Source organism: Melozone crissalis, unplaced genomic scaffold, assembly GCF_028551555.1.
Source record: "Melozone crissalis strain CALT ecotype California unplaced genomic scaffold, PUWL_Pcris_2 ptg000005l_1, whole genome shotgun sequence".
NCBI lineage: Eukaryota > Metazoa > Chordata > Aves > Passeriformes > Passerellidae > Melozone > Melozone crissalis.
The window spans coordinates 58,267,516-58,279,803 of record NW_026535783.1 but is presented as its reverse complement, the minus strand read 5'-3'; the positions used below and the strand labels follow the sequence as shown (position 1 = coordinate 58,279,803).

At 38.2% G+C, this 12,288-nt stretch overlaps 1 protein-coding gene across 2 annotated transcripts in view; it reads right to left on the bottom strand.

Annotated features, from left to right (window-relative positions):
• The window catches only part of PLPP1 (phospholipid phosphatase 1), a 61,606-nt gene that overhangs the window by 17,465 nt on the left and 31,853 nt on the right, over positions 1 to 12,288 (bottom strand). For both annotated transcript variants that reach the window (XM_054282238.1, XM_054282249.1), the window contains exon 3: positions 11,977 to 12,257. In XM_054282238.1, coding sequence (XP_054138213.1) covers positions 11,977 to 12,257 — 281 coding nt within the window. The remainder of the gene's footprint in view (positions 1 to 11,976; positions 12,258 to 12,288) is intronic.

Genomic DNA, 12,288 nt, shown 5'->3' with positions numbered 1-12,288 from the left:
CCTACAAGAAGCATATCAGCTGAATGACTTTGTTATTTTAGGCAGGATTTCTAAGCCCAGATAAGCAAGACTAAGAGAGATTGCCTTGGAGGACTTGACACTGACAACCTTCTATTACTTTCCATGCACAAAGCCAGCTTAGCCCAGGGAGCAGAGCAAGCCTGACAGGTTATGTTTCTTCAATTAGTAGAAAAGTTGAACACAGTACACAGCACATAAAATGACTATTTTTCTTGGACTGTGACTTACAAGAAAATGCATGTTTTAAGTAGTAAGTTCTGCTTGATATTATTTTGTAAAGTACATGATTTCTTTAGGTAAATACTGACACTGGAACTCAGTAAACAAGCTTGATGTCTTCTTTCATTTACCATTTTCACATGAACGCCTGAATGTGCAGAAACTTTAAGGCAAATGCAGGAATCTGTCAGGGAAATTAACAGCCTTGGGAAAGATACTAGAGAACAGCTAAACACATTTGGTACAGTGGAGCATTAAATGGTGAGAAATTAAAGTAAATGACAGTAGAAAGAGATATTCCACAAGAAAGGGCATCCTGTGGTGCTTCAATAGACCTGTCAGAGGCTGATAAGGAAATCTTCCCAACGTAACTACAGAATTATGAAATGATCTCTTAGAGAAAAACAGAAGGCTCAGCAAAACATTATGGACACTCCCATGTCAAAGCAAATAAATACACCCCACTGGATTAGCCAGCATATCCTTTCCATCTTCAAGTTCCCTGGATTCTCCCAGTCTGACTCAAAGCTTCCACTGACATTTGTGTTACCCATTCCATGATGTGGAAGGGAATAAATGCCAGAGTGCTGCAGCTCAGCACGCCTGTGTTGAGTAAGCCAATGCTTGTGACAAGCAAGCCACATGCTTGTCAGCGAAATATTTCTAGTATTTCAGTGCCATGGTTTTTAAAGTTCTGATTCTACACTTAAACACCACATTCTTTAAAGTCAATTTTCTCTGCATTCAACAATCAGCTTGTTCTCCCAAGATTCACTCTTTCCTCATGTGCTGGACTTGCGCCACTACAACTTACACGATCAGTGCGAGTGGCTAGTTTTGAGGACTCTGAAATTAATCCCTTTTGTCATTACTGCGAAGAAAAGTTGAAATAAATACAAAAGCAGTTCATCTACTGAACAACATCAAGAACTACTCAGAACCTCATGTTCCCAATTTCTCCACTTTTTTCCTTGTCTGACAGTAATTATACCCACACTTTAGTACAAAGCCACACATTTACACATAGGAGAACGCTGCTAGAGTCTTTCCAATTCAGTAATCCTCCTCTGGAAAATTTTATTGACAATTTTTTCAACAGGAGACCCAACATTTACTAGCAAGTATCTTGCACAATTCCATAACCACATCTGGGGTGAAGGGTGGATCCACTCAGCTCTGCTTTATGCAGCAGCAGACAGTGAGGGAGCTGCCAATGTAATGTAATGACATGTAATACACATGATTTGGTACTGTGACCATGTTTTTGCAGACTTTCCACTTTTTTCCTTTTGCAGTCTATCACACACAAACAAATTTCCCTGCTTATCCTACTGACATAAACCCAATCCAACAGGTTCTAAGAAGAGATAGGTATTTACCTATTTCTAATCACCTTCCTAACCATCAGCCTTTGAAACAAAGGCTGCTGATTGTGCAAGTATAAAGTAAGTTTTCCTCAAGCTCAGAATCAACACGAAGTAGTTTTAATCAGCAGTACAGTACTGCAAGGGTTGCCTTAAGTGCTAGATTACCAGATTCTGAAGCTGGTGAAAAGCATGATTTGTTGGGGGTTTGTTTCTTTACACTCTGGGAATTGAAGAAATTACCTGATGATACATTCAGGTGTGCAGATATTCTGTAAATTTTAATTGAACAAAACTATTACACACTGATGGTACAACCTAACAAAGCAATGACTACCTTAAGTAGCTATTTTGCATCTGACAGCAGAAGTTTATATCAATAGCTACCAGGGAAATAAACTTGACTGTAAAATAAAAAAATTTCATACTCTTCCTGTTTTTTTCCTTTTAAAATAAGCAGCAGTCAATCTGCACGTGAACTTCCAATTTATTTTTTTTTTAAGCAAAGGGGCAAGCAGTTACCAAATCCTGTCATTTATGTCACACAAAAACACGTACATTTTGAGCTTTCAATATTCCAAAGTCCAACAAAATTCCATGCTGCAATTTCCTCATGCACATTGCAAAACTATTACAAAACAAGTTATCTTTCAACAGTTCTGATTTTATCATTCCATTTAACTTAATGGAATGGAACAAAAGGAAAGTTTAGCTTTCCATTACATTTTCAGGTAGCCTCCTCCAATAAGGAAGAAAATAAAAATTATGACTTTCTTTACTTCTCTTTGCAATAATTCCATCTCAGGAAAAGATTAAAAGTGAAAATGGCAGCAAGAGGTACTCAAACCAACATTTTTAAAGACTAGTAGTTTGCTCTCACATGCACTAGAACACTCCTATTCCATTTATTGAGTCTGCATTACTTACCCACAATACGTTTTTGATTGGCAGCAGTGTTATTTTCCATAAAGGGAATGAAGACAGAAAATTATAATCTCTATTAAATCAGGGATTTATGTGCTATTCCTTCTTAAAGGAACTACTTTGGGTAAGAAGCGCTTGACAAGTATGCAGGACACATCCTTCAGCAGACTCCTGTAATCTTCAAAGGGTAAAGGGAAAGGAAGCAGTGGGAGAACAGTTATGGGGATACCTGTTCCTGCAGTACTATGTGGTTGATACAGTTATATACACCCCAAGTTTTATCTTATGAGACTTCTTCCTCCTGTTGCCTTATATCTAAGTTTTGCAAATCAGTGAAATTCTGTGAATGAGAAGATGCATCTACTCGCTTGGTTGGCCACAGCTAGCTTCCAAATAATTTTCAGGATGCACCGAACACAAGTACGTATTTTAATTTCAAATGACCTTAAGCATGATAAGCTACTGAAACAGATTTCAAGCCCAGCTTAGTCTGAAAACCATTAAAGGGGAAGGGTTCTAGTTTCAGTCACGAAAATGAATGTTACCTATCACTACTCAAAAGGTCCAATTCACACTACAAAGGAGATGTAAGCTCAGAAACAAGACCCAGATTGCAGAACTGCATCTCATTTCGTTAGAGCACTTTCACTTTCCAGATTCAATTCTCCCTACCACCAGTCAGTTTCTTTTGCAGGCAGCTCCTTTTGCTCTCAGATCAAGTACAGCCCCATTTCAACATGCACTACCAGCCTAGAATCTTCTAAGTCTTAAATATTTAAAGGCTTTTATTTATTACCATGGCTCATTTTTTCCCCCATGTAAAATTATGCATAGTTGCCCTAAGTTCCTTCTCAAACTTCTCAAATATGATTAATAATTTCACTAGGTCTGCAAGTGTTCCCAAACCAACCACATTATATCTTGAATAGTAACGGCATAAGGGTGAAAGAAGTGCTTGAGGAAAAGCTGCACTACCTGAACAGTAGTTGTAAATGTCTGGACTTCTATTCCTTTCAAACGCCTTGGTATCCAAGCTGCTTCAGTTGTTTTCTGCGGGTTTTTTTCTGCATGTACGTTTTCAGAAGGGAAAACTAGTAAATCAGCCTCTGATGAAAACTCCTATACATGGAAATTTCAGTAGTGTAGAGCACTTCACAGGCTGAAAGCTCCATAAAATAAATAAGCAGTCCTATATATAACATACCAGTATTCCCCTAGACATAGTAAGTCTCTGGCATGTCCAATTTCTGATTCGTGACACTGATGGAAACTGCCAAACGAGAAGTAATCCATTTAGTAATGCTTGAATCATTAAGTGCACTTTGGTTTTCAACAGAGCTTTAAGAAGTTTCAAACCAGAATATTGGTACATTCTATAAAAGCCAAGTAATTTTAATGCAAAATAATACTTCACTATAGAAACACTCCCCTTACTGACCGGCAGGGAGACAGATAAGGAGAGGGACAGACAGGTCATTTAATAGAGATAGGTTAACTTAAGGTTCAGACTCTTGACCTAATTTTAAAAACTCCAGAGCAAACCAGCTGCTATCTAATGAAACAAGGAAAAACAAAAGCAGTCATTTAAATAGAAGTAAATAACGCATAAGCCTTGGAAGTTTTGCTAAGGTTTTTTGGACTCGTTTTTTGTTTTAACACAGTTACAGTTTTGAAGGGATACACAGAACAGACAACACAAGAGTTTCACAAGTTTGGTTGAACTTCAAACAAAGTTGTATGGGTCAGTCCCATACCAGCTGTCTGGCAGGGGCACCCTGCTTCTGGAACTGCTCGGGCTACAAACAGAGAAGGAGGTATGACCAAAGCTGACAAATTCCTGGCACATGATTGGTAAAGGGCACTACCTTGGCAATTGTGTTGAAATAAATTATCAATGTCAAAACAGTCAGCTCTAATTTCCTAAAAACTTCCTTTGAAGATTACATTTTGAATTTGCAATGGCAGACTACACACAGCTTGTTTTGAGCACAGTCAGCATAGGAGCAATACATCAACTGAAGCAGGGAACTATTTTTTCCTTTAGACATCTGAGTTGTAATATGAATCTGTACATTAGTAACACAATTATAATTACGAACCTTGACAGCTACATTATCCGTTCCCACAAACAGAAAACTGACAGACTGAAATCAGAGCTACAAATATCCAAAGTTAAATTTAACTTAAAACACATACACATCCTCGCTAGCTGCACAAGTGTGCTTTTGGGGGACAACAAAGCTCGGACTGCACAGGGTTGTCTCTGAAGAAGCATCCCTCTACAATATGGTGTAATATTTACCACTTCAGGTTCAAAGGTTTAATTTCTATGCATGTGCTTAGTGAGTTGACAAATAATCTAGGAAGGGCAGTTTACTGGACAAATCCCTGGATCTGCTTTGTCATAAGGTTTTCAGTGTTGCTCCCAACCCAGAACTCTGAACTTTTAGGTCTCACTGCAACATCCATACTCAGCAAAAGAAGCGAAAGAAGGTAATCTCTAACAAAAAGTAATCTGGAAGTTAGTTATTGCATTAATGTGACAAACACACACTCCTCAGCTAAAATGTAGTACATACTGCTTTCAAGAAAAATTTGTAGTAAATTTGGAAAGCCTAAGCAGGTAGAGGACTGGAGGACAATTATATATAGGGGAAAAAAATATTACACTGTACAAGAATTTCTACTGAGGAGAATTAGTTTGACCATTGTTAAAGCAACAAGATACAACAAACTGTACTGCAAACTGCAACCAAATTTAACATTCTTAGAAGAGAAGGCCACTGTCAACCTGTGTGAATATGCTGGCATTCAATTCACTTTCTGAATATTCATACCATGCTCTGTTCTTCCTTCACATTCACCTGTCCCATTAAGGGAAAATGTGGATTTTTGAGAACAATAAATAATGATTTTGTTCTAACTTCATTCTAAAGCTCTGAAATATTAAAGCATGTTCTCCAAATTGATTAACAACATGACTCAAACTTCAGCTACAAAAGGCTGTAATAACAAATTCTTTACAATACATACTAGAAGATAATTACAGCAACCACTTTAAGTACATCCACTGTCAGTATTCATTTGCAGATCACCCACAGTATTGCCATGTGCTCAGGAACAGAGGTTAAGCAAAACAGAGTATGTGTGTACACAAGCTCTGCATGCACACACTCTTAAGTGCTCAGTTAGAAACTTGCCTTCATACCTAGAATTATTTGCGTAAAGGGCTAGTCTTTCAAAGGACTGTTTAGACATATTTTCATATCCTTCTAGAAAAGATCTGGACTTCCCACTCCCAGCTTTGCAGTGTATTGACTAAGGAAGAATGTGTTATGCTTATAGCCTCCCATCTGCTACTGTTCTGTGTCTAAGAGTAGGACACTCAAGCACTTTACACTCCTGGAATAAAAAGTCTGCTTGGTTTACATGATGAGTACAGAACCCTGCTAAGTAGGGGATCCACTTTCTCCATCTTAATGGGCATAGAATAACTGAGGGGTGAGATGTTTGCTACATGCATCTTCTTGCCCTAATGAATACTGCCCTCTCCACTTTCAGAAACAGAAACCTGAACTGTCTCCTTGTACAACACTGAAACGCATTCTTATGGAAGTAATATATCAATATATCAGTTCCAAAATGTGACATAAGTTTTGGAACTGCATTCCTGAAGACTAAGTTTTATTATATTTTTTTAAAACCCCAAAAACTGGACCCAGCAATTACCCAGGTTTGAAATTCAATCCAGATTTTTCAGCTGCTTTCCGAAAGGACAATAAAATTCCATCACAGGGGGACATCTAGCATTTATAAGATCCAGATCTTATATATGAATGTAACAGAAAGCCCTCATTTCTGCATCTCAAGAGAAGAACCGAAACAAGCCAGCAATACCTCAACAGTAGATTTTTTAAGAGACAGGAAGGCCTCCAAATCTACACCTTAAATGAGAGGTCAATAAATAAACCTCGGAGTAAAAGTCAGTGAACTGAACGTTTCCAGAAATTAAACCATATGTTGACCCTTCTCCTTTTAGCTCACCATAACGTACACCTAGAGAGGCATAAAAACAAAATGCAAATTCATTAAAGAAGGTCAGCAATTAGAAAGATCTTTTCCAGCCTCCCAGGTCCTCGTGCTTAGTAGCAACGCTCAGCGAGGAGAGGTAGTATCCAGCCAGAGAGGATCTTACAAAGATTAGTAAAAATCCAGACAAGCCCATGAGTCCATGAGACACACATCCAGTGGTGCTGAGGAAGGCAGATGATGCCATGATGAGGCTGTTGAGATACCTCTAAAAGGCCATGTGAAGGAGCCAGCGTGTCCTTCCCATGGTTAAAAAAATGGATGAGTACTCACAGGGCACTGTGAAAATTCCACATTAATGAAACACTTAACCCATTCTTGCCAATCACTGTAACAACATCTCCAGAGTCTTCAAGATGATGTGGACATTATAATAATGGGGGGAAGGTAACTCAAAAGATATACTCAAAAGGGTAGAAAATTATCTTTTAGGAGAAACGAGATAAGCCAGCACATTTATTTTCTGGAATAGCTTAATCCTCTTTATGATGATATTTTATAAAGATTTTTTAAAAATAGCTTTCACCATCATTGGTATAAAAACACTTATCTCACACTAATCCAAAACTATGAAGAATACACCTTTATAATCCAATAATCAGGTATCTGAATTGATTCCTAAACTTGTATCCATTGAGTGGATTTGTCCCAGTTAGCCTGTTCCAGAGACTTACATACCCACTACAGCACAACAGAAAAACAGGAAGAGGAGGAAGAAGAGGAACACATAAAAAATAAAAGTATTTTGCTTTCAAGGGTTGTTAATTCAACACAGCATTAGCAAATTTGTGTTTTTCATTCCTTACTGAATACAGACATTGTAAACTTGGGTTTTTTCCTACATTCTTACTGCAGGAAATTATTTTAAAATGAGAAAATTAAACGAAGTACACTCTAAAGTTTTGAAGTTCTAGGGAGGCATTATTTGCATGAGCACTAACTAGTACATTATTACACCCTGGTATATTATCATCCCTGGGAAATTATTCAGCAGACATTGATTAAGAGTACAGCATACTTCATAGCCAATACTTATTTTTAACATTTTGTGGATAAAATGTAAGTTTAAATAGCATCAGACTTGATGCACCTGACCTTTACACAAGGCTTTAAAATGCACATTGTACGGCCAAGTTTATAAAATTATATATATACACACTCACCAAAGTGACAGCACAATCCTAAATTAAGTTCTAAAAATAATGTAAGCTCTATACAGTACCTTCTACCTTGTTTGAAAATTAAATAAGACTAACTCAAATATTCTTTGAATCACACACAACTTGTCAGTACCAAAAGCTTGGTTTGGGGGTTCCTTCATAGATTTTGTAGAGTTTTTGTTCCGTTTTGATTCTTTCTTTGCTGGGAAGGCTTAGGGAGCTTTGTTTGATTTTGTTTTAGTTTCTATTTCTTCTAAAAAGAACTTAATAAAGCTGGAAGTAAACACCTATCATCATTACTCAGTTCTCAATCGCCTCAAAAAAAAAAAATCAACACAACCTTTATTTAAATCTTTAAATGTAATTTTTTTGAGATTAATTTTTACAACCAAGAGGAAATACTCATTCTTTGCTTAAGATGACAACTGACACTGACCTTTACCAGGTTCAGGTCCATCTAGTCAAGTGTGTTTCCTGGATTTCAGATCATGCTTTCTGGGGATTACAAATGCTTATCCACACAAAGGCAACCAATGTTGAATTAGCAATTCCTGATTGCCAAAATGAGTTGGGAGCCACCACTTAACATTGCCACACCACGGTTCAGTACATCCCAATGACAGAGTCAGAAGGCACACTATCACTGTCTTGAAATCTTGAAGCAGGATACATTTCAGCTTAACTGAACAAATGCCTAATAAAGTTGGCTCTTTTCCCCCTCTTCCAGATGCTAAAAAATAAGTACATTCCATACTAATCAAGCGTTCACACACTAGAGGAAAAGAGCAGCTCTTGATGGTCTCCTTTGTTACTCTACTAGACTCTCAAGCCTCACTGTTCACACACTCATTTCAGACAACCAGCAACTACAGCCAAGTATACTCACCAGAGGAATACTGAAATACCAATTCAGAGCTGCTGCAGAACACCTGTGGTTTCTGCTCAGTCTTTTGGATGCGGGAAAGCTAACAAACAGGACATGTGGCAATCTGCCATGGACTGGTTAGAGCAGACAGGTTTGGGAAATACGTCTTAGCTAACAATAACCAAGGGAGGAACCATCCTGTGTCCTAGCTACCTACTGCTCCTTGAGAAATTTCGGTATTTTGCCAACCCACCCAAGGCCAGGCCAAGGTATGCAGTGGAAAGCCAGAAGAAAAGGAAGAGGAGCAAAAATGAAAGCTGCAAAAGCCAAAGAGATTAGAGATTAGTAAACACTGTTCACTCACAGCACCACTTTATCAGGGCTATAGCCTGGCACACCTACCTATTTTACTGAGGCCTGCTTTGCCTATTTGAAAGGGGAAACAGCCAACTGACTAGTCATTATCTTTACAGGTGCTAAGGAAAGTACCCTAAAGGCAATTCAGCACCACTAAAGTATATACCAGCGCACTAAAAGTGACATGCTAATTGCAAGTACCACTGACAACAGAACACCATGACTTTGATCTCCCTTCATTTGTAGACACTAAAACTTGTGCTTCCACATCTAATTTAATTTTCTGTAACTAAAACAAGCCAGGTCAGGCGTCTTTATTGAGTAACTGCTCTGAATATTTATTTAGAAGGAAAACTACATGGCTCCACACAAAACCAGCTGACAGCAAACCTAGCAACATCTCCATAAAAGCTTGAGATGGCACTTGAGTACAAGTCATTCACCTCAGGAAAGTGCCATTCAGTAGCATTGCAAGCTTCTGTGTCTAGCTTAAATTAAATGACAAACACCGCCTGAGGAATGGATTGCCTTACAAAGAGGCACAGAAAAAAGGGCGTGTTAATATTTAACTAGAATTTTTTTACATAACCAGTGATTGTCATGCCTACTTTAGAGATCTTTAAGTGCTACAAACGTGGATGTATATGTGCCCACTCTCACATGCATCTTTCAACAAATATGACTCAGATTTACTAAGCACACCATTGTGTTTGTGATCCTCTGATTACTGCTGCTGGCTCAGCAAAACAAAGTGCATACATACTATAAAAGTTGTCAAGGAGAGCCTAAGGTATTTAAAGCTGAAAAGGACTGGATTGCCTTCAGCATGATGTATAGCAAACCAGATGCTTCAGTCTACAATAACTGTTTTATTAACCTCAGGTTAGAAAAGTGAAACGGTTATAAATAACTAAGTAGTTGTTAGCTTTTGCTATTCTGTATTGGCTTTTGCAAATTATTATTAACAATTTTGATATAGTACCGTTTATAATCACATTTAACTGCTTTTGATATAGTATTGTCTTTTTGACTCTACAATCAAGCACGAATCTTTAAAAACATGCAAATATAACCTCAAGTTTTACTACTACAGAGGAATAATAGTTTCAATTTAGAATATATGATCTTACATGCAACACTATGACTGTCCTGTTCTCATTCTTCCCTTACATTTCTACCTGCCTATTTAATCTATGCAAACAAAAAGTAGATGGTACTAGGTGTGCCACAAAAAATTTTGTCAATTGATACAGAAATTAATCTCTGGGTTACAGCTTGAGAGACAACTGACCTCTTTTAGCTTCCTGTAAAAAACTCCCTGCAATCCACCTCTCTCCTCTTAGTGGGCTATTAACTGAAAGGTTAATGCCCTTGGGCACTTGGCCTCTGTGTGGGCACAGGGCCCAGGACCATCAGAAAACCTGGAAGATTTACTGGATCACTGCATCCAGGTCATACACCTCTACAGCACAATATCCCACTTTAAGCTATCCTACCCTTCTTTAACCACTTGCTACCTTCTTGTTTACATCTTCCTGTGCGTGCAAAAGCCTCACCTGACAGCAGAAGCCCCACAGGCAAGCACACGCTCAAGTGAGCACTTCAGGGCAACCTCTGATCAAACAGCAGAGCCCTCTCACATCACTCTACAGGAGAAACAGTAGCAACAGAAAAGGGGAACATGACAGTAGCTAGAAATACAAACCTAATAGCTGATCAGACAAGAAATGACAAAAAAATCTTGCTTCCAATATAGAAGTCTGAGATGTCAAAAAACAGGGAAGAATATGAGGTAAGCAACCACTATGCCATTGCTCCCCCATTCTATTCTCATATACAAAAAAACTATTTTTTTGTTTAAGCATAAGATAACACTTGTTTTTCCAGCATCCCCAAAACGCAGAAAGACTATTTCAGAACCATTTCAGTCATCACAAGCAATTCAGATTTTGTCCACACTCCTCTTTACAGTCAAGAAGCACTTTTAGAGTCTTGAAGAAGTTAAACTGAATACTTGGAGCTGGCTGGCTGGCTGGCTCTGTGGGACATAGCAGCTTCTCTAAGAAGCCACCCCTGTATCCCCTGCCACACATACCCAGGGTACTGTTCTACTGCCTATCCGTGCACTTGCTCCTCTACCACCAAAGCCATTCACATTTCATCAACGTTTTCCTACGGCTACTGAAAAATACCATGCATGCTACTGGAAAATTATAGGGAACACATGCCAGAAGAGCAAAGGAGAACACAGGACAGTGAGCACAACTACACACATCTACTTAAAAACTACACAAAGAGACACGTTCTAACTAGAGATGGTATACAGAACTTCTGGAAAAAGAAGTCTCAGTACAGGTAAGGTCACTCAAGCCACTCAAATGACACAGAACATGCTTCTAACATTTCCAGCAGCACTCAAACACTGAGTTTATAGCACGATGACTAAAGTTTGAAGCGAATAAAGAGACTTTATTCTTGTTTCCACACTATCTTGCTGCAATTGAACTGGCAGATAAGTATTTAAGATTAAAAAATTCTTAAGAATGAGAAAAATTGATAGCGTGATTTTAATAGTCCTGCATGTATTTAAATGGATGTGCAGGTTTTTTTTGCTTTCGTGCCACAACTAAAACATTTCCTTCGCTATTCTACATCCACTTTCTAAGGTAGATTTCAAATTCTTCTCTTCATTGGGATGCAAACATTTTAGAAACACAAATAAAAGCCAGTTGAAACTGAAAAAAAAGACAATCACCCATAATGAAAATAAGCATTTATCTATACATTAATCTAACAAGCTTTCACAAATTGGAAAAAAAAACCAAAACCAGAGTTTAGACAGGGTTTAATGTTTAAAATTCATTACAATAAGTTTATTCTAGGAGAAGCACAAAAACTGCAGCAGCATTATCAAACTCATTGCCCCAGGTTAACAAAAATGTTATACAACCAAGTACACAAGGTCAGTCAGACTCACCTTCCCTCACTGATTTTTGCTTTGTCCCCATGGCAAGTGAAGTTCTCGATGTAGCCCAGGCTGCAGTTGATCCGTGCCCAGTCGGGCTGGCACACAGCAATGAAGTGAGGGCGCAGCCTACCTATGGAGTACTTGGCAATGTCTGTCAACGACTGGCTAGCCGCTGCCCCAAAAATGAAGGTCCCAATGCCTTTGTAAATAGTGGCTATGTAGTTATTTCTGACAAACGAATTTGAGTGCAAATTATTATAAAAGACCGAGAGAGCCTCTCCTACGATTATCTGAAAAAGAAATAAGGAGAACAAGTTAATG